This window comes from Thamnophis sirtalis, unplaced genomic scaffold, assembly GCF_051295495.1.
Source record: "Thamnophis sirtalis isolate CommonGarterSnake01/CBP01778 unplaced genomic scaffold, rThaSir2_p1.2 scaffold_5, whole genome shotgun sequence".
In the NCBI taxonomy this organism is placed as follows: Eukaryota; Metazoa; Chordata; class Lepidosauria; order Squamata; family Natricidae; genus Thamnophis; species Thamnophis sirtalis.
The window spans coordinates 97,467,478-97,487,433 of record NW_028261385.1 but is presented as its reverse complement, the minus strand read 5'-3'; the positions used below and the strand labels follow the sequence as shown (position 1 = coordinate 97,487,433).

The 19,956-nt window shown below is 39.6% G+C and overlaps 2 protein-coding genes across 4 annotated transcripts in view; one reads left to right on the top strand and one right to left on the bottom strand.

Moving 5' to 3' along the window:
• Positions 1–5,215, top strand: part of HOOK3 (hook microtubule tethering protein 3) — a 79,885-nt gene extending 74,670 nt beyond the window's left edge. For both annotated transcript variants that reach the window (XM_087716250.1, XM_087716254.1), the window contains exon 23: positions 5,076–5,215. In XM_087716250.1, coding sequence (XP_087572376.1) covers positions 5,076–5,088 — 13 coding nt within the window. In that variant the 3' untranslated portion in view covers positions 5,089–5,215. The remainder of the gene's footprint in view (positions 1–5,075) is intronic.
• The window catches only part of KCMF1 (potassium channel modulatory factor 1), a 68,472-nt gene that overhangs the window by 3,170 nt on the left and 45,346 nt on the right, over positions 1–19,956 (bottom strand). For both annotated transcript variants that reach the window (XM_087716255.1, XM_087716256.1), the window contains exons 3-6: positions 14,827–14,966; positions 5,086–5,187; positions 2,747–2,921; positions 1,954–2,236 (exon numbers count right to left, since the gene is read on the bottom strand). In XM_087716255.1, the coding sequence (XP_087572381.1) occupies positions 1,954–2,236; positions 2,747–2,921; positions 5,086–5,187; positions 14,827–14,966 (700 nt within the window). The remainder of the gene's footprint in view (positions 1–1,953; positions 2,237–2,746; positions 2,922–5,085; positions 5,188–14,826; positions 14,967–19,956) is intronic.

Sequence of the window (19,956 nt, the reverse complement as noted above, 5' to 3'; positions counted from 1 at the left end):
GGAACTGAAGGAAATTAGCAAAGCCAAGGACTGTAAACATACATTGGGTGGGCAATAGTGTCCTGCTAAGAACCTCAGCTTAAATAGTTTCCCAAAATTCTTTGCATGGAGCAAAGCCATGTGGGTGAAAGCACAGATGACCACTGAATAGAAGAAGAATCTTGTTGTTTCTTATTAAGTAACGGCTCTGACTTCATCATTATTGTGACCATCCTGGGATTGTTTTCATATACATGGGCCCAACAAGAATTACAGATCACATCTCAACTTGGTTTGAAAGTCAGAACAGATTGGGAGTGAGATGCTGGTAATGGGGGGGAAGGTAATATGGCATTCTTCATTGTCACTGACAGATCATCATCATTCCCTAGTGAGGTGCAAGTGGATTAAGCCTAAATCCTGTAGAAGTAGTGGATCCATTTGGGTGATCTGAGCCAGATAGTCAGGAAATCCCGAAGGCTCTGAGGATTTTCTAGATGATATGACCGATTCTGTTGAGGCCCAAGAAAATGAAGAGGGACTACTAACATAATTGCTTCTGAGCACCTACTGCTGTTATACTAGATGGAATCCCTTTGGGTTTGGAGGGAACTTTGGGTAACATTTCCTAATAACAAGCATTATTAAGTAATATGACTGGGCACAAGAAAAAGAGTCACTTTAAAATAAATACTGTAGGTAGGTAAAGAGGTCCCAATAATTCTACTTGCAAATGTAAGACGCTAGGTTTGTGTTGTAATTCTACATATTACATTTTGTATGTCCAGTTGATATTCTTTCATTAAAAAATACTTTTAGATCAATAGTAGTAACATTTAAAAAGGAAATATTTTTCTACTTGCTTCTTTATGTTGTTATTTGTGATATTACATTGATTCTACATATTTTTTTACTGTTTGCCTACTAGAAAAATATAGGTATTGCCAGCTGGAGGTAGCACTTGGGCCCCTGAGGCTCTTAAATCATGTGAAGTTGCTGTGCAAATAGAATAGATAATGGACAGCTTTCACATACAGATTTGTTGAAGAAATATGATGCATTCTACGGTATACAGATCATGACTGTTATCATTGGTTGTGATGTGATTGTATATACAATTTAATAGTGCCTCTCTACATCTAAGCCTTTAGTTTTCACATGTTTTTTTAAATAGGCAGTCCTCACTTAACAACTGCAACTGAGCCCAGAAGTGACCTGTCATTAAGTGAGGACTATCTATTATTTAACTCAACTATTTAAAATTATTCTCTACACACACATATATACATGTATTGAAATTTGCTCTACTCCATGAACTTCAAAGTTGTTTTAAAATTTACAGTTTAAAATGGGCATTTATATATACATATATACACACACTTTTCTTCTCCTTTTTCTAGATTAAAGTTAAAGACATGATAAGACATGATATGACCTCAAAATTTATTATACGTTGATGCTAATAAGGATTAAAGAACGTAACAATTCTTTAAAAACATGCTACAGAAAACAAATTATTCATATTTACTTGTAATAATATGAAATAAATCATTCCTGTGTTTGTTAGGGGTTTATCTGGTAAATTTTGATCAATAAAAATTCCATAGCCACAAAACCAAATTGAACAAAATGTGAAGTTCAGCTCCACAAAACTGCCAAACCTTTCATATATAAACAGTCTTCAGACTGTTGATTACTTTTCAAGGCACATGTTCTCAGCCTCTGTTGTTCCGTTTTAGTTTAAGTCACTTGCTGATCTCTGGAATATAAGCATACAGTATCTCCCTAATAGATGCAATTAGTCATGGGAAAAGTACACTCTCAATGTTAGCTGGATATTCCACATTGAATGAAAACCAATCTTCAGGAGGATTGGGGTGGGTGGAAGGATAGCATCACAATATACAATGGCAGCTTTGAATGCCTGGAGCAAAAAAAGAGAACAATCACGGTCATCTCACTAGAATGCATTACCTGGTAAGGAGAAATTGAGAGTTCTGGATAGCCTGCTGATTATTTTCTGCATTAGATGTGTTGGTTGTTGCTGTAGATTGTGTAACAGTGGTGGTGACACCGCTCGTATTCGTACGCCTCGTTGCATTGCGTGCAGTCTCCAGTTGTTGCCTTGCTGCCTGTGCATGTTGTCTTTCTAACTGCAGCTGCATCTGCAACTGTTGTAACTGAGACGCCGAAGGACCAGAGGAATTGAGCTGTCCCCCTGCAGAACGCCTTACACCAGATAACTGAGATAAAAGCTCTGCCAACAAGAAAAGAGAAAAGAGACTAAAATCTATTCTAACAAAACCATGGCCATGCTGCTTTCCATTAACTTTGGATTTTTTGCTGCGACTGTGTGAAATACTCCTAACTACTGACAACCTCCAAGACATGGGCACTCTTGGTAAATGATAATTTCAACTAATAATATTAAACAGGACTCAGGCCAGAAAAGGAATAATGGATGGAAACTGAACCTGGAAATAAGGAGAAATTTTCTGACAATCAACCAATGGAACAGCTTGCCTTCGGAGGTTGTGGGAGTTTCATCACTGGAGGCTTTCAAGAAGAGACTGGACTGACATCTGTCAAAAATGGTATAGGGGCTGCTTGGGTTGGGGGTTGGACTAGATGACCTAAAAGGTTCCTTCCAACTCTGTTAATCTGTATCTACACAGTGACAAATATCCTTGGTTTTTAGAAGTGGGTTTTGCTTCATTCAGAGCACGGCGATGTGCAAGGAAAAGATGCAAATAATCGTGATCCTTACCAGCTATAGGATCCATGGCTTCTCTATTGCTTGGAGAATACGAACTCTGTGATGATGAAAATCCACCAGTGGAACTGCTAGTAAAGTGCATGTTTGATCTACGTGCGCGGGGGCCACCCAATCCTCGACCTGGATGAAACATTCTACGTACATGCCGAACACCGCTGGATTCATCGTCACCAACAAGTTAATGAAAAAGCATCAACACAGAGCTGCAAACAAAGAAAACCTCCCCCCACCCCTACCTAAAGAATCCCAAAAGTGCTTTTTCAAGAGGCAACTGGACTTTCCCTGTGGAACGATCTACCCGTAGAGATCCGGACCCTTACCACTCTCCCAGCCTTCCGTAAAGCCGTCAAGACCTGGCTGTTCCGGCAGGCCTGGGGCTGTTGATTGATATCCAGCCCTGCTTAGATGGAATGGATGATGTGGACTTTTAATTGTATTTTTTATTCTTAAATTTTAAATGTTTCTTTTGTCTTGTTGTGAGCCGCCCAGAGTCCCAATGGGAGTGGGCGGCATACAAATTTTATTAAACTCGAAACTTTCTGGTCCAACATAACAAGAGCAAAGAACGACAAAAAGGCAAATTGTATACCCTACAGCTTAGACAGGAAAACAAACACACAGAAAACAGTAAAACCAACCCAGATGGACAGTGACATGTCTCAGAAAACTGACAGACAGGTGAGAAATCTGTCTGACAGAGAGCTTATCCAAACAGAAAATAATGTTTTGGCCAAAGGTCTGAATTCTGCAGTAGTATCAGAACAGCTACCAATTGTAGATTTCTCTTGCAGCCACAGAGTCAGCCATTAAGAGCAATAAACTGGCAGAACCAGAAGAATTAAGGATGAAGGTATATGCAGCCCTCGCTGGTGCCAAAACACCCCCTTTCCAATCTCACAGTTCAAGAAAGGAAAGCAGTGACATCACTAGGAAGAAACCCAAACATCACCATCCTGCTAGCTGATAAAGGAAGATGCACAGTCATCCTGAACATTACCAGAATGTCCAGTTGCCTCTTGAAAGAGCACCCGTGGGACAACCATGACCTGGATGACTTAGAATCTCCATAGACACCTCACCAAAGAACTTTAAAGACAAAAATAAAAGCTATTTAGTTAACTGCTACTTCATGGATTCATTTTTAATTTAATGTTACACAATTAGAAGAAACCTTACATTAAGACAAAGCCATACAATAAACCATCATCATGAAGTAACAGACAAAAGAGAGACCCACCTTAAGAATTTACAAAACACTGAAGGTTTCATGGGCAATGATTTGAAATGCCCATATAAAGTAGCCTTTCTTACATCCTGGCATCTAAATAAAGATTTGAATCTAACATTCTTCTGTATCTTGCTCTTAAGTACCTTGAATTGTGGCTAAAAAGCACTCATGAATGACAAAACCATAAAATTATCCTTGCAGGTGAAAACCTGCACATTTTTATCTGAAGATCTCTTGATTAAACAATTTGCTTATATAATATTTAGCAAATTAAATCACAGCAGTCAGTTCATTATTGCTTTCTATACCAAAGGTACGTTAACAGTGGAGATATATTATAGAACACCTAAATTTAAATAATTATAGCCTAAACTGCAACTTCCTAGGAAACTATTCACATAGTTTCCTAGGAACAATTCTTCAAATAGGAATTCATTAGTAAGGCAATCCTTGACTTACAACAGTTGGTTTAGTGTCCCCGAAGTTACAACAGCACTAAAAAAGTGACTTATGATCATTTTTCACACTTATGACTGTTGTATCATCTTCAAACTCATGTGATCAAAATTCATACTGACTCATATTTACGATAGCTGCACATGTCCCAGGGCCATGTGATTCTTTTATGTCACTTAGCAACATAAATTTTGGGCTCAACCGTGTTTGTAAGTCAAGAACCATTTGCACATGTATATTTCATCTTTCTTCTAGGAGTTCAATATAGATCTCTTAGGAATCTTAATTCTCACAATAAGGTTCGACTGAGAAGAGACTGAGAAGATGCCACTAAAGGAACAATATGGTAAACTGGGGCTTTTAACCTGACTCCTAATCCAGTCTAATGCTTGAACTACACCGCTTTAGATGACAAATTTTGAAGTCTTTCTTTAAGGGTCGAAAAATAAACTTATTATATAATTAATCGATTTTGCACAAAGTGATCAACCACAGCTTCTTGGACGTAGCTATCAACTCAAACCATGTCCTCTTGGACAATGCCTAACCTGTATGTTAATAAAATAACTTAGTTCAAAATTAACTTCTTTAATGCGTTACAAACAATAATTATCCTGTTGTTTCTTCTTAATTTAGGAAAGGATATTAAATCTCTAGGAGCTCTGTGTTCCAGTGTAAGATGAGCTGCAAAGTCATCTGTTACGTGATTGGGATCTCCTCCAGGTAATGCTGCACATATTGGACAAATCTGAAAATGATAAAAAGTTTAGAAAGTCTATCTGCATTATGGTCTTCAACAACAAGAAATCTCTAGCAGGAGCTGCCACTTTAAAGAGCACAAAGCACTTAAATAAATTGGAATGCTAACTTAAGAAAAATATAGCAAGAAGTGGGTACGAGGGCAAGAAAAATTAAACATGTATGCATGCAAGACTAAATATTTCATCTATCAATGCTGCCAATGTATGCATCAAATCTGATAAATAACTGTAATAAACTGTTATCCAATTCTGTTTTTTTAAGCAAGAATCTAATAACTGTTTCAGTATGATTATGCTTTGACATCATCATGTAGATTTTTATAACATCCAGTAGCTATGAAACATTACTGCCACTGAGTGGGTCAGCAAAACCTCCTGAAAGCTACAACTGCATAAACTGATAGATGAAAGGTCATGAAATAGATAGGGCACAAAAAAAAGCACTGGTATTTTTAAAATATTAGTGGTTCTGGGTTTTTTGTTTTTTTAAATTTTGTGTTAGGGTTTTATGTATTCATTCCCTATGAAGCCAAATAAAACATTATTGCTATAGAGTTTGTTGTATTTATTGTATACTTTATTTTTTCTTTATTTCCAGGGCATATTACAAAATAAAACATTAACATACACTATTTTCTACATTTTCATTCTTCAGGATTTCTACATGTTTGTATATGTCTCAGAGGTAGTTCAGAAAATGAATGGCCCTTACAATATGCTCACCCTTCTAATTTAGAGTAAAGAGATAAAAAAATCAAATTGGAAGAAGGGCTTTTGTGCCTGCCAAAAGGAGCATCTGTAGATATCACCATGCAGGCAAACTTTGCATTAGAGAGGTATAGTATTAAAAATTCTCCTTATAATCATTATTTATGATGGTATCAGTCCTTAAATTAGCATTAAGTCCATGCCATCACCTTTTTATTATAATGCTGTTAACAATAAAGAAAAAATCAAGAAAATATTCAAAGGCAACAACATTACACAAATGGAAAGCTCAACATTTTTATTTTATTTATTTCATGTCTGTCCTGCGATTTTATTCAGCATTGCTGAATATACTATATTTTTCAGAGTATAAGACGCACCAAGATTTTGAAGAGGCAATTAAAAAAAAAAATATTGCACTCTGCAGACCTTGCAAAAACGGGCCTGTTTTTTGTCAAAAAAAAGGGCATGCATAGCCTTTAGGAAGCTTATAGAGTGCTCCTGGGGGCGTGGGGAGCAAAAAAACGGCCCATTTTTTGCTCATTTTTGCCCTCTCCAGCCCCCAGGAGCACTCTGGAAGCTTCCTAAGGCTTCCTCCAAAACGGAAGCCTCGCTGAGCGCTGAGGATTCCAGAGAAGGGTGACGGACCCACCTGGCGGTGGGGGGAGCCTCCTGCCTGGGCTGGGAAGTACTGGGGGTAGACGGGCACTTGGTCACGTCTGTGTATCCCTTCGGCTATGCCCTGAGAGATGGCACGGGCAACCACCACCTGCATGTGGGTGGATAACTCGGGTTCCTGAGCTAAACCAGTGTCCGGCCCAATGGGGTCCCTGGAAGGAGGGGAAACTTGTTGGGACAGGATGGGATCCGCGAGCCACCCAGGGTTAGGACCCTCAGGAGCGGGCCCTGACTCAGAAACGCATGAAAGGACAGGAGAATCCGGTTCTGCCAGAAACCTATCTGGGGAGTCCACTTCCTCATCAATCACTGACAGACAATCCCCCCTTGGAAATGGTAGAATGACTGGCCCAACAGGAGAGGTAAGCTTAGGGGTCTCCCTCACTGCCTGGCGTTGGGCTGCCGCCTCTCTGCATCCCTAGTCGCCACTGTGGAAGATGCCTTATAGGGATGACTATCCTGACTGGCCACCCTGCCCTTCCTTACGCCCTTGCCCCTGCCTGCAGAAGTTCCCTTGCTAGGGGCTTGAGAGGGGCCTGGTCTACCGTCAGGGGAGTCAGATGGGCCAGGGTGCTCCATGGCCTGATGGCACAATCTTCAGACAAGAGGCCAATACAGGTGGAGACCAGGTGATGAAGGAGACACACGCTTGACCTTGTATTTCTCTCGGGGCAGTGGAGACGTGATCTCGAGTTAAGGGGAATAGAGACCTTGCCCTTGTCATGGTCAGATCACTCCTTGCTGAGGCTTGACTTCAGGACACTACTCCCCCATTGCAGGGAGGTGGAGCCGATTAAGTGGTTCCGCCCAGGCGCCTGATGGACCCGGAGGGATTTCAGAGGGAGCTTGGAGAGATACCTGACTCCCTTGTCCGCAATCCGGCCAAGTCTTTGGTCGTTGCCTGGAACATTGCGGCGGCTGGAGCATTGGATCGGATTGCGCCTTTGAGGCTCCTCCGCAGCAGTGGATCCAGGAGGGCACCATGGTTTACCGAGGAACTCCGGGAGATGAAGCGCCAAAAGAGACGCCTAGAGCGACAATGGAGGGCTAGTAATTCTGAATCCAATCGATCACTATTAAGAGCCTTTATTAGGACTTATCTAGTGGCGATACGGGCGGCAAAATGTACGCATTTTCCCGCTCTTATTGCGTCTGCAGAATCTCGCCCAGCAGCCCTGTTTAGGGTGACCTGATCCCTCCTGAAAGGTGAGGAGGCGGGGGATCCCCTGCAGGGAAGAGCTGAAGAGTTCATTCAGTTTCTGTCGGATAAAATCACTCAGATTCGGACAGACCTGGACTCCGCTTGGGCAGTACCAGCCGGGATGCCGAGGGCTAGTCTTAATCGGATTTTCTGGGATGAGTTTGAATTTGTCACCACTGAGGAAGTGGACAAGGCCATGGGAGCGATAAGTGCCTCCACCTGTTTATTGGACCCGTGCCCCTCCTGGCTGGTTTCGACCAGCAGAGAGATGACACGAGGCGATTACTAATGCATCTTTGCAGGAGGGGTCTTTCCCGCAACTATTAAAGGAAGCAGTGGTAAGACCCCTCCTCAAGAAGCCTTCCCTGGACCCAGCTATTTTGAAAAACTATCGTCCTGTCTCCAACCTTCCTTTTTTAGGGAAGATTGTTGAGAAGGTGGTGGCACTTCAACTCTGACGGACCTTGAATGAAATGGATTATTTAGACTCCTTTCAGTCCGGTTTCAGGCCTGGGTACAGCACGGAAACCGCTTTGATCGCCCTGACCGATGATCTCTGGCGAGCCAGGGATAGCGGATATTCCTCTATCCTGGTGCTTCTTGACCTCTCAGCAGCCTTCGATACCATCGACCATGGTATCCTTCTGCGACGCCTAGGGGAGGTGGGAGTGAGAGGCATCGTTTTACGGTGGTTCTCCTTTTACCTCTCTGACAGGTCGCAGTCGGTGTTGGTCGGGGGGGCAAAGGTCGACCCTAGGCCCCTCAAATATGGTGTGCCACAGGGTTCGGTCTTGTCCGCCCTCCTATTTAACATCTACATGAAGCCGCTGGGTGATATCATGCGACAGCATGGGGTAAAGTACCACCAATATGCGGACGATACTCAATTGTATCTTTCTGCCCTGTGCCAGCTCAGTGTAGCGGCGGATGTGATGTGCCGATGCCTGGAGGCTGTTAGGATCTGGATGGGGGTGAACAAACCTGTGCTCAATCCCGATAAGACTAAGTGGCTTTGGATGCTGCCCCCGAAGGATTGCTTGGCCAGTCCATCCTTAACCCTGGAGGGTGAAAATTTACGCCCCTCAGAGAGGGCTCGCAATTTGGGAGTCCCCCTGGATTCGCAGCTGAAACTGGAACATCATCTATCGACTGTGACCAGGGGGGCCTTTGCCCAAGTTCGTCTGGTGCACCAATTGCGGCCCTATTTGGATCGGGAGGCACTTCAAACGGTCACTCACGCCCTTGTCACCTAGAGGCTGGATTATTGCAACGCGCTCTACATGGGGCTACCCTTGAAAAGCATTCAGAGACTGCAGTTAGTTCAGAATGCGGCAGCGCAAGTGATATTTGGTGCACCGAGGTACACCCACGTGACACCTGTCCTCCGCGAGCTGCACTGGCTACCAATTGGTCTCCGGACACAATTCAAGGTGTTGGTTATTACCTTTAAAGCCCTACATGACTTAGGGCCAGAGTACCTTCGAGATCGCCTGCTGCCATATACCTCCCAGCGGCCAGTAAGATCCCACAGATTGGGCCTCCTTTAGTTGCCGTCAGCCAGTGTCGGCTGGCGGGCCCTCGAAGGAGAGCCTTCTCTGTGGCTGCTCCGACTCTCTGGAACCAGCTACCCCGGAGATTTGGACCATACCCACTCTCATGGCCTTCAGGAAAGCTGTAAAAAATTGGCTGTTCCGGCAGGCCTGGGGCTGTTGACCTCACTGTTGAGGTGCAGCCCCAATTAGAATGAATGTAGGAGGTGTTGCTGTTTTTAAACTGTTTCTTTTGTTATGTGTTTCGTTATGTGTTTTTTCTATTTATTTTTGTAAGCCGCCCGGAGTTCTTCGGGATTGGGCGGCACATAAATGTGTCTAATAAATAAAAAAAATAAAAAATAAATAAATAAACAAACTGTACTAGTTATGGTAAAAGGAAAAAAAATACACAACAAGGAAAAAGAAAAGGAAAAAGCTAGGAGAATCCAAGCCTAGGGGAAATTATGCTGGAGCTCACAAAAACAAGTCCTGAGTGGGCAGACTGAGGAAAAATTCTGGCGCCAAGTAACACCAGGAGGCATGGCCAAGGAAAAAGATTCCTCAGTCCCAGGGCAACCAGACTGATTTAACCCATTGCTCGGACTCTCCAAGTGGTGCACAGGAAAATGGCATGCCAGCCTAAGTTTGGGACAGGCCTTCCTTGCCATTCAGGCCATTTTTGATAAGGCTTGAATCAAGGAGAGCTCCCAAGTTATATATTTTGTTATTTCAGAAGAAGCACAAGCTTCCTCTGTGCATTTTCCAAATTTCCTGGTCTATCTATCTATCCACATTATTTTATCTTATCTAGGTTCAGGGTTTTTGCCCTTATCTGGTCACCAGTGGCTCCAGGCAACTTTCAAACATCTGTACAATCTTTTTTCTGGTGGAAAGGAGAAATAGAGTCCAGTGTCATCAGTATACTGATTGAGGCAGTACTCTAAATCTCTGGATAATTGTTCCCAATGCCTTCATGTAGATACGAACAGGAGGGGGAAACCATTAGAATCAAGTACTTTGGGCCAAAATATAAATGTCTCATTGCCATTCTCTGGTGGCAGCTCTGCAGGTAGAAATTATACCACTTTAACATATTCCTATAATTCTCTACACTAGACCACACTGTAAATATCCTAAGACTTTATTCATGCAGATGCATTAAATACATGTTTGAGTTACAACAAGAAATCACAGACAATAAAAGTTATAAACAGGTAAGTCAAAATAGCTTTCAAAATTTCATCCCAGAATCCAAGTTCAATAAATAGAGAATCTGTGTGGAAGAATGTTACTATTCTCATGGCCTGTTTGTGGGATTTAATGAAGCAGGCAAGTTGGTACATTATGTACAGAATTTTAGACAAGGTGGCCTTTGAACCAATTCAGCTCATTTGAGTTGTTCCTATAAGAATTTCTTTTTTCAATAATATATGTTCTTTTCCCAATAAACACAGTTATATATAACTGAAGGGAAAGGGAACATACTAAGGAAGTTTATTTAATTGACTGCCACTCAAATCCAACACCAAATATGTTCGAAATGTGTAGCTCAGCACTTACCTATAAAGACTCCATTCTCTTATTACTAAGTTGTTTACATGCAAATAGACTCTAATATGGGCAACATTAATAATACCTGCTATTATCATTCTTAAAGTAAAAGTAAACAGCATTCTTTTAAGCTCTTTCTTATAACAGAACAAAGAAACTATACGGATGTTAATATAAATTAATTTTTTCCTGGATGCCCGTGTCAAAAAAATGGCCAATCAAATTATCAAGAACTCATATATGTGCACACATTGAAATATGTAGAGTCTAAATGCAACCGCATAGGAAGGGTAATATAGGTCTTATAGGATAACAGGAATTTGTGTGATAACATAAATGAAATAACTGACTGATTGGTGTTGACATTAAAGTGACTATGTAGATACATAGTCTACATGTATCTATGTAGATACATTTCTAGGATGAGCACTCGCGGTCCCTGAAAGGTGCATTCACTGCTGGCTGTCCTCTTTCCTTTCCCTCTGCTTTTTCCAGTATTATAGATTTCTCAAGGGAGCTGGGACTTCACAACATGTGTCCAAACATAATCATTTGAGACTAGTCATTTGTGCCTCAAATGAGAACTCTGAATTGAGATGTTTTGTGATCCAGCTATCTGCTTTCTTGGGTATTTATAGTATTCAAGAAGTATTCAAGGAAGAAGGCGGGGCTTAGCAGTGAGAAGACGGACTTTCAGGCTATTCCTGGATCTCCTTCTATTCCGAAGCATTTGGACAGTTCCTTTTTGGACCCAAGCTATCCCGAAGAGACAGTGAAAGGTAGGGGGAGACCCAGTGGTCCCAGAGACATTCGCAAAGTCTCTGGGGACCTGGAAAAACCTCCTTTGCCAGTGACTTCCGGATTAGCCACAAGGCTAACTGAAACTGCAGACAGCCCTATAGAAAGAGGAAAGTGTTTCCAGCTGGTAATAATATTTTATTATTCAAAAACAAATGGACCGCCTAAAAATTCAAACGAATTTAAATTAAAGAACAGAAGAATCTAGCGGCGATTTTGATCTTTTTAATGATTTTTGGACGGTGGTTATCCTACCTTTTAAATGTTATTCACACGGACAATGGATAGATTACTTCAACATCTCCTCTGATCTTCTGCAAGTGGGCTGTAAACCAATTCACTATAATTTGGCTGTTTACAACTTGACACTTTTATTGCTTGGCTGTATTGGCTTAAGATCTGATAAGATTGCACAGCTTTCAGTCTGCTTTTACTTGTAAATACTTCAGAGCTCTCAAGAAAAAATACTAACTGCGTACAAACATGGCGTCTGTTCAAGCGTCTATTCAAATGATTTTTTCAGCACTACAGAAACTGTCTGACACACAAGATAGAATTCAGAGAAAATTGGATTATTTGGTGTTTTTGGCAACAAAATATGAGGAAAAAACTGAGAATGTTTTTCAAATACAAAATAAGAATGTCGGAGATAAAGAACCTGATACTCATGATAATTGGTTTACTTCTGAGGGAGGAAAGGATGGAATGTTTGAAGAGGAATTAAACGGACAGAAAATGTACTTCAAAAGACGGGGCACGGGAGGAGTGGGAAGCATCAAAGAATCCACAGTTTATGAAATACCATCTGCAAAACATTTGATACCACCACTGAGAATTAAAGACAAACTGATCAAGGAAATAAAGAGGGAATAAAGAGAGGCATTACAGACAAAAAAGTGCAAAGATTTCTTCGTATGGACTTGCTCATAAAGATGTTTGGAGAACTGGACCCACAAAAGGCAGCAGATATAAGACTGTTCTGTTATTGGAGAGATACAGGTTGATAGATGGAAGAGTATAACTTAAAATTAGCTAAACTTAGTTAAATTCATTTGCAATAGGTATAGATGAATAAAAATTGATAATGATGGTAATGTATACAATGTTGAGTTGATATGATAAGTAATAATTGGATATGAGAAGGGAAGGTTGGAAAGATATTTGGACATATATAAAGATTATTAATAACAATAATAATTATTATAAAAAATAAAATAAAACTATACACAGTTAAATCTTAACTAATAGGGGGAAAATGCTATGACATAGTCTATAATTAAATAAAGAAAGGAGAATGATAATAAATTATATACATGGAGGATTAAATTTTTGGTATTAAATATTATGGATGTTTAGCTAAAACAGGATATGAGGACTTAATGTTAATGGAGGATTTTATAAATAAGTAAATGAAATGCCAGCATGTTATGGATTAAATCTTTGGTATAGTTAAGGATGAAGGATGTTTAAATAACTGTAGTCAACTAAAAGTGGAGGTATGATGATGTTAATATAGTAAACATTTGAGTTACGACATTCAAATTAATATGAATTAATGGAAGAGATGCACAAAAATTTTTTGTAACCAGCTGATATACTTTTTTATAACATATAGTTGTGTTTTATTTTCTTTTTTTTGTGTTTTTTTAAATTGTTGTGTATATCAAATATATAAGTGCATATGCAATAGAGAGATACAAAGTGTGTCTGTTGGGGGGGAAATATAGTTAGGATAGATTAACAAAGGTAAGGGAATAAGAAATGATACTAAATTATATCTGGGTTGGCGGAAGTACCATCCCAAGGAAACATAAATTGAGATTTAAAGTAGAAACACTAACAATAGTAGAAAAAGAAAGGGAAAAAGGAGGAGAAAATGAAAGGAAGATGGGGGAAAGAAGAAAGAGGTAAGGAGAGGAGGATGGAAAGGAGAGAAAGAGGAGGAGGGAGGGTAGAAAGGGGGAAGAGGAAGAGCAGGAACAGGAGAAAGGTACGGGAAGAAGGAAGGGGAAGGAGAGGAGGAAGGAGGAATGTAGAGAAGGGAGAGAGGGAGAAAGGAAAGGGAAAGGAAAAGAAGATGGAAGGGAGAGAAAAGGAAGGAAAGAGGGTAGGAAGGGAAAAAGGAAGAGTAGGAGCGAAGGAGAGACAAGGGAAGAAGGAAGGGGAAGGAGAGGATGAAGGAAGAAAGTAGAGAAGGGAGAGAGGGTGAAAAGAAAGAGGTAAGGAGAGAAGTATGGAAAGGAGAGAAAGAGGAGGAGAGAGGGTAGGAAAGTGATAGGGATGAGGAAGAGGAGAAAGGTACAGGAAGAAGGAAGGGAAAGGAGAGCAGGAAGGAAGAAAGTAGAGAAGGGAGGAAGGGAGAAAAGAAAGGGAAAATAAGGTGGTGTTATAACAGGAGGAAGGGATGGTAAACAAAGCAACCCAAACCGTATATTATAACCTATTAAATGAAATAATAAATGTATAAGAATGATAAATGTTAAAACATTTGTAACCAAATGACATGCTATATGTGATGATGGGTTTTCTTCTGTTTTGTTTTTGTTTTTGTTTTTTTTCATTGTTGTGGGTATGTGTTGTTTATGTAACAAAAAAATAAACTAAAAAATAAAAATAAAAAAAAAGAATCTTCTCCAACATGGATGTTCAAAAGCAAAATTCTATCCCTGCTTTTCCAAAATCCAACTTTTGTTTCCATTGAGGGCCAAAGGGGAAAAAAATCACTGCCTGCACAATTCTAACATTTGTACATAAAATCATGTCATGGAATCCAAGTATCTTTTCCAAGGCTTTCACTACTGCCTTACAAAGTGCGAGTCTGCATTTTTCACTGACTCTGCTTTAATGATAAATCTATTTTTCGTAATCATTCATTGTTTAAGAATAGCAAGCCTTTACCTGCATCCAGAGTTCATTTATATTTTTCCATGTAAAAACAATAGATTGCATCAGCTACATTTGGAGATAAGATCAATGAATTTTAAATGTAATGATTCTGTTAACTATTGTTTTCCTCTAACAGTACAACATGAAAAATATGTGTTTTATATTATTTTAAGGCGTTTATATCTCTTACACTGTGCAAAGAAATCCGGGCACCTTGCAACAAAAAATATTAATTTCTGTTATTAATTGAGGAGTATGGCTATTATAATTACCACTTCTGTTGATGTTTCTGCATGTTCTGAAGTAACATGTTCTTGAAGAGATGTTTCCGTATAACCCATTTTTCCACAATATGGACAAGTAAAAGACTGTGGCTGCTCTACAGAGAAAGCTTCTCCACCATAGTACAAATCTGAAATAATAAAGAACATGACAACTACAATCAAAACAAATTATCATGTTGGAAATATAGAAAATATTCTTTTTAAAAAAGCTTTTAAGAACTATTTAGCCCAACATACAATTTACTGGACTGAACTTTCTGAATATAAAACTACTAATATTTACCATTCAAAAGCAAAATGAACCACACATAACCTCAGCTAGCTAACATTAACATTATCCTATTTTTCTCTATCATGGTTACATGTTATAATCACATTATTTTAAACTACAAGCATCAATGCTATTGATCAATCTATAACCTGAATTTTTGTAGTACACAAATTGATCCAACCCTACTGAATACTGGTAGCATCTACTTTCTCTTTGCTTCCTGTATTGAGAACACATGAATGCCAGCAACTATTAAGACATTTTGAAGTAATGATATACATTATTATTTCCTCAAAATTTTATAGCATTTATATAGTCTGACTCTTAGGGAAGGTTCATAACTAAACAAGTAAGAGAAAATTTCAAGCTGAAATATAAACAGCCATTCTTCGCCTTTGTTCAAACTGAAATACTGACAGTACATAGGTTATAACCACTTGTTCAATGACTGTTCAAAGTTATGTTCAAATGGTGAAAGAAGTAGTAATTACGACCTGTCCTCGAAGTTCAAGCAGTTGCAGTATCCCAACGGCTGCAATCCTGGTACTTGATGCCAGGCTTTCAGATATGATGCTGCAGAATTCTGCAGTTACATGATTGCAATTTCCAATGTGATTGCAAATTCTTGCTGGCTTCCCTCAAGCAAAGTCAATGGGGAAACTGGCAGGAAATTGGAAGCTACCCCAGCCACTTTTTCACCTATCTGCACTCTGTAGCATCTGCCTGAAGCACCTCCCCCCCATCCTCTGGAGAACCTGCCCCCCCCCCCTGGAATTCCAGTCTCTTTCTGTTTAGTGACTGATATGGTTCTGGGGTTGTGATAGCGACCAGGACAGCAATGCAATTGTGTGACATTCCACTGTGTGACAGCATTACTTCATGATGAAAATTCTGGTCTCCATTGTAGAACTCTTCTTAAAATATAAAACTTCTCCATTCAAATCCAAGTGGAATTATTTGCTATGCCCCCTGACAAATGTTGCACTGAAAATTAACAAATGCCACCAGTGGGCACTCTGTGTCTTGTAAACCTTCTGCAATACTAAATCATATTTTTACAGACCACAAAACTACTCCAAATCCCCAAATAAACTTTTTTCATTATCCAAGTTGTTGGTTTCTTGGATCCGCAACATGACTGCTCTCTATGAGAGAATGAATATATGTGAGCTCTTACTAGCTATGTGGGCAAAAAACTTCCTAACAATGATGAATTTCATGTATCAGCTATATATTTGATGGCTTGATATTATGAATAATAAGATGCCATACCCACAATTAAAATAACTATATGAGCCCAGGTGGATATTTCCCATACCTTAATTGTGCTACAGCAGCCTCTTAGCAAAATATTAAATCACGGTTAAGGAACAACAATTCTGATCAACTCAAATTTTAAACCGGCAATACAGATAGTTCTTAAATTATAAACTACAATTGGGACCAGAATTTCCATTGCTAAGCAAGGCAGTTGTTAAGTGAGTTACATCCAATTTTATAACCTTTTTTTGCCACAGTTGTTAAGTGAATCGTGTGAACATTAAGGAAACCCAGCTTCCCCTATTGCCTTTGCTTGTTGGAAGCTGGTTGAGAAGGTCATCAATTACAATCACATGACACCAGGATGCTGCAACTATCTTAAATACATACTGTTGGCTAAGTACCTGAATTTTGATCATGTGACCATGGGGAAGTCACTTTTTCCAGTGCTGTTGTAATTTTAAATAGTTGCTAAATGAATGGTTGTAAGTTGAGGACTACCTGCATTATTTATTATTATCAAGTAGTTAGAGAAATCGCCACTTTTAGCAGGAAAGAAGCTCTGACTGCCTTTCCACAAAACAGGGATTATTCCAATAACGCTTTATTGAAAATCATTCTTACACATAGACATATTAATCATGGCTTGCCACCAGACTTTCATTTGTTTTACCAATACCTGAATCATAAGTTAACATTCATACAGCATATACGACACATTGTATGTTACCAGATTTACATTAAGTAGGTCATCTAACTATCCTTAGACCCAATCCTATAGTTAAGTTTCCTTGTAACCACCAGTCAGGAATCACGGCTTACAAAATCATTGTTCTGTCTGCTATCCAAGTTATGAAATTTAAAGAGCCGAGGTGGCGCAGTGGTTAGAGTGCAGTACTGCAGCCACTTCAGCTGACTATTAGCTGCAGTTCGGCGATTCAAATCTCAGGGTTGACTCAGCCTTCCATCCTTCCGAGGTGGGTGAAATGAGGACCCAGACTGTGGGGGCAATATGCTGACTCTGTAAACCGCTTAGAGAGGGCTGAAAGCCCTATAAAGCAGTATATAAGTCTAACTGCTATTACTATTGCTATTGCAAAATTATGAACTCTCACTTCCTACTGCTAGACATTAGGGTAGTATTAGGAAGAGATCCAAAATAAAATCAATATTTGCCCAGTTTTTCCACTCCTCCCAGTTCTGATCATCCATCTCCCTTGCACTCACCCATGTACAATGGCTCTAGTCTCAATCAGGCTATCTGCCTATTTTTATTTATGCTGGTCAACCATGTTTCTGGGGTATCATAGGTAGCGGGAGATGCAATAGACGGAAACCATTATCAACTGTGGTCTCTCTGAATCATTGCCTAGGTGTCTCATGATTAGCCAAAGCCAAAGTGTACTGTGCACAGATACCTAATGGCAGGCTAGTGTTAATACACCATCACAAAAAAGTAAATTGTGGTTTTAAGCTACATTATTTTGCCAATTAATAAATTAAGATTTGATTTTGCTATGGCTTCACAGATGCTAAGTATAGCCAATGTTGAAAAGCATTCACAAAGTGCCTATAAGAAAGATTGAAGTTAGAAAAAGACAGGCTTTAAAAAAAAATACAAAAAAATACAATCAGCCTTCCTTCGAGACTTAATTCAACAATTTCCCAATTTAACAGAAGTGCGACATTATTTTGGCCTCCCCAGAAACGATCAAAGGCATAACATTAAGCTTCCTATCTTCACATCACTAACACTTATTGAATGTGCCGAACTAACAACTATAGTGTGAATTACAACAAACGCCTTAGGTAAGTATATTAATAGTAGTAAGCTGTGATACCTGTATAATAGTAAGGTGACAGCTCTCTTTATATACACATGAGAAAGAGATGCTTGTATATGACTGGAGCACTGAACAGAAGTCTAGAGACAGAAAGCATGTCCTCTATCCACATTTTTTTACATTCAACAAAGATAAAGTCCTTAAAAATATAAAGAAGCTGGACGTAACTAAAACTTTGCTGTATAACATGCCTAATGACATTTAAAGTTTGCCTTTGGCTCATACAGGGCCAGTGTCCAAACTGCCACAAACTTCTTTTCACATATAGCGAAGAGAAAGTGGCTGACAGAATTGAAAAACATCCAAGCTAAGCAGACCCAGCTCCTGTATTGTGATAGGAGCACGGTACATGGACTGCACAGTGAAACTTAGGGGTTATGAGCTGCACTTGATTTTGCTATGGTTTCACAGCATAGCAAAACAACATAACAAAAGAAAACAAGTTCTTTTGGAGTTGAGGAAGTGTGCTGGACCAGTGCAGACTTCAACATAAAGTTAGATGAAAAATTAAATGGCGTACAACAATTGAGATAACAGCATTAATCGCTCCACCAAAGTCACGTCAATCAACTGTGATGAGATGCCAAAAAGGTTACCCATCATCAATTACAGCCTCTTCCTTGATATGTTGATTGATGGCGTAATACCAGCTCTTAGGAAAATGCAGCCAACTCCTGGCAGGCTGCCCAGGGCTCAGTGGGTATGTTCAACTATTCCTTCATTGACTTGGCCAGGTAATATGCTATGTCTGGCTGAATGTCATCCTGGCAGATGGTCTCGTTGCTTTTCTTTTCCGTAACTGTGCCTGAATTCTACTCCACAATCTCAATACCTTTAGCCATGTTCTGAAGGAAATCTGGGTTGCTGCTAGAAACATCTTTCTGCCTCCTCCTTTCTAGCCCTTTGTTTTCTGTTATTTTCTTTACAAACCTGGTTTACCACTCGACTTTATATTTTTTCTGACATTTTTGGACTATCTGCTCTGCAGCAATATGAAACCTAGAGGAGGTTTCTTTTACAGGAATGGTGGGTACATGATTACAAATTGTTTTGGATGAATTCTACACAGTAGCTGGATTAGATATTATTACAAAGGACTGGAAATAATTTTAAATATATAATTATGAATCTAGTTATGTAAAATCAAGGTGGAATTAAAAACACAGTAACAAAGAGCTTGTATAATTAATGGTTAAATCACTGAATTAGAAGTTGAGAAACATGAGTAGAAGTCCTGTCTTAAGCACGAACCAAATGGGCAACTTTAAGCCCATCACTGTCTCAGGCCTAGAAAGGAGGCAGTAGAAAAACACTTCCAACAATGTAGTTTCCAAGAGTTGGAACTGACAAAAAAAGTCCTACCGTTAATTAAAGGAGGAAGCAATAATCAAAAGGACCACTCTTTCATTTTTTTTCTAACACTCCCAATATCAGCACTCAATGCAAAATGAATTTAATCATTCACTTAAAGAAATAAATACTGTATTTTTTGGAGTATACGATGCACCTTTTCCCCTCAAAAAAGAGGCTAAAAATCATGGTGCGTCTTATACACTGAATACAGCATTTTTGGCCTCCCGAAACTGTGTCCCCTTCACCAAAATGGCCATGAATAGCTTTTAGAAGGCTTTCAGAGAACTCCTGGAGGCTGGGGAGGGCAGAAATGAGTGAAAAACGGCCCATTTTTTGCACACACCCCCAGCCCTCAGCAGCACTCTATAAACTTCCTAAAGACTATCCATG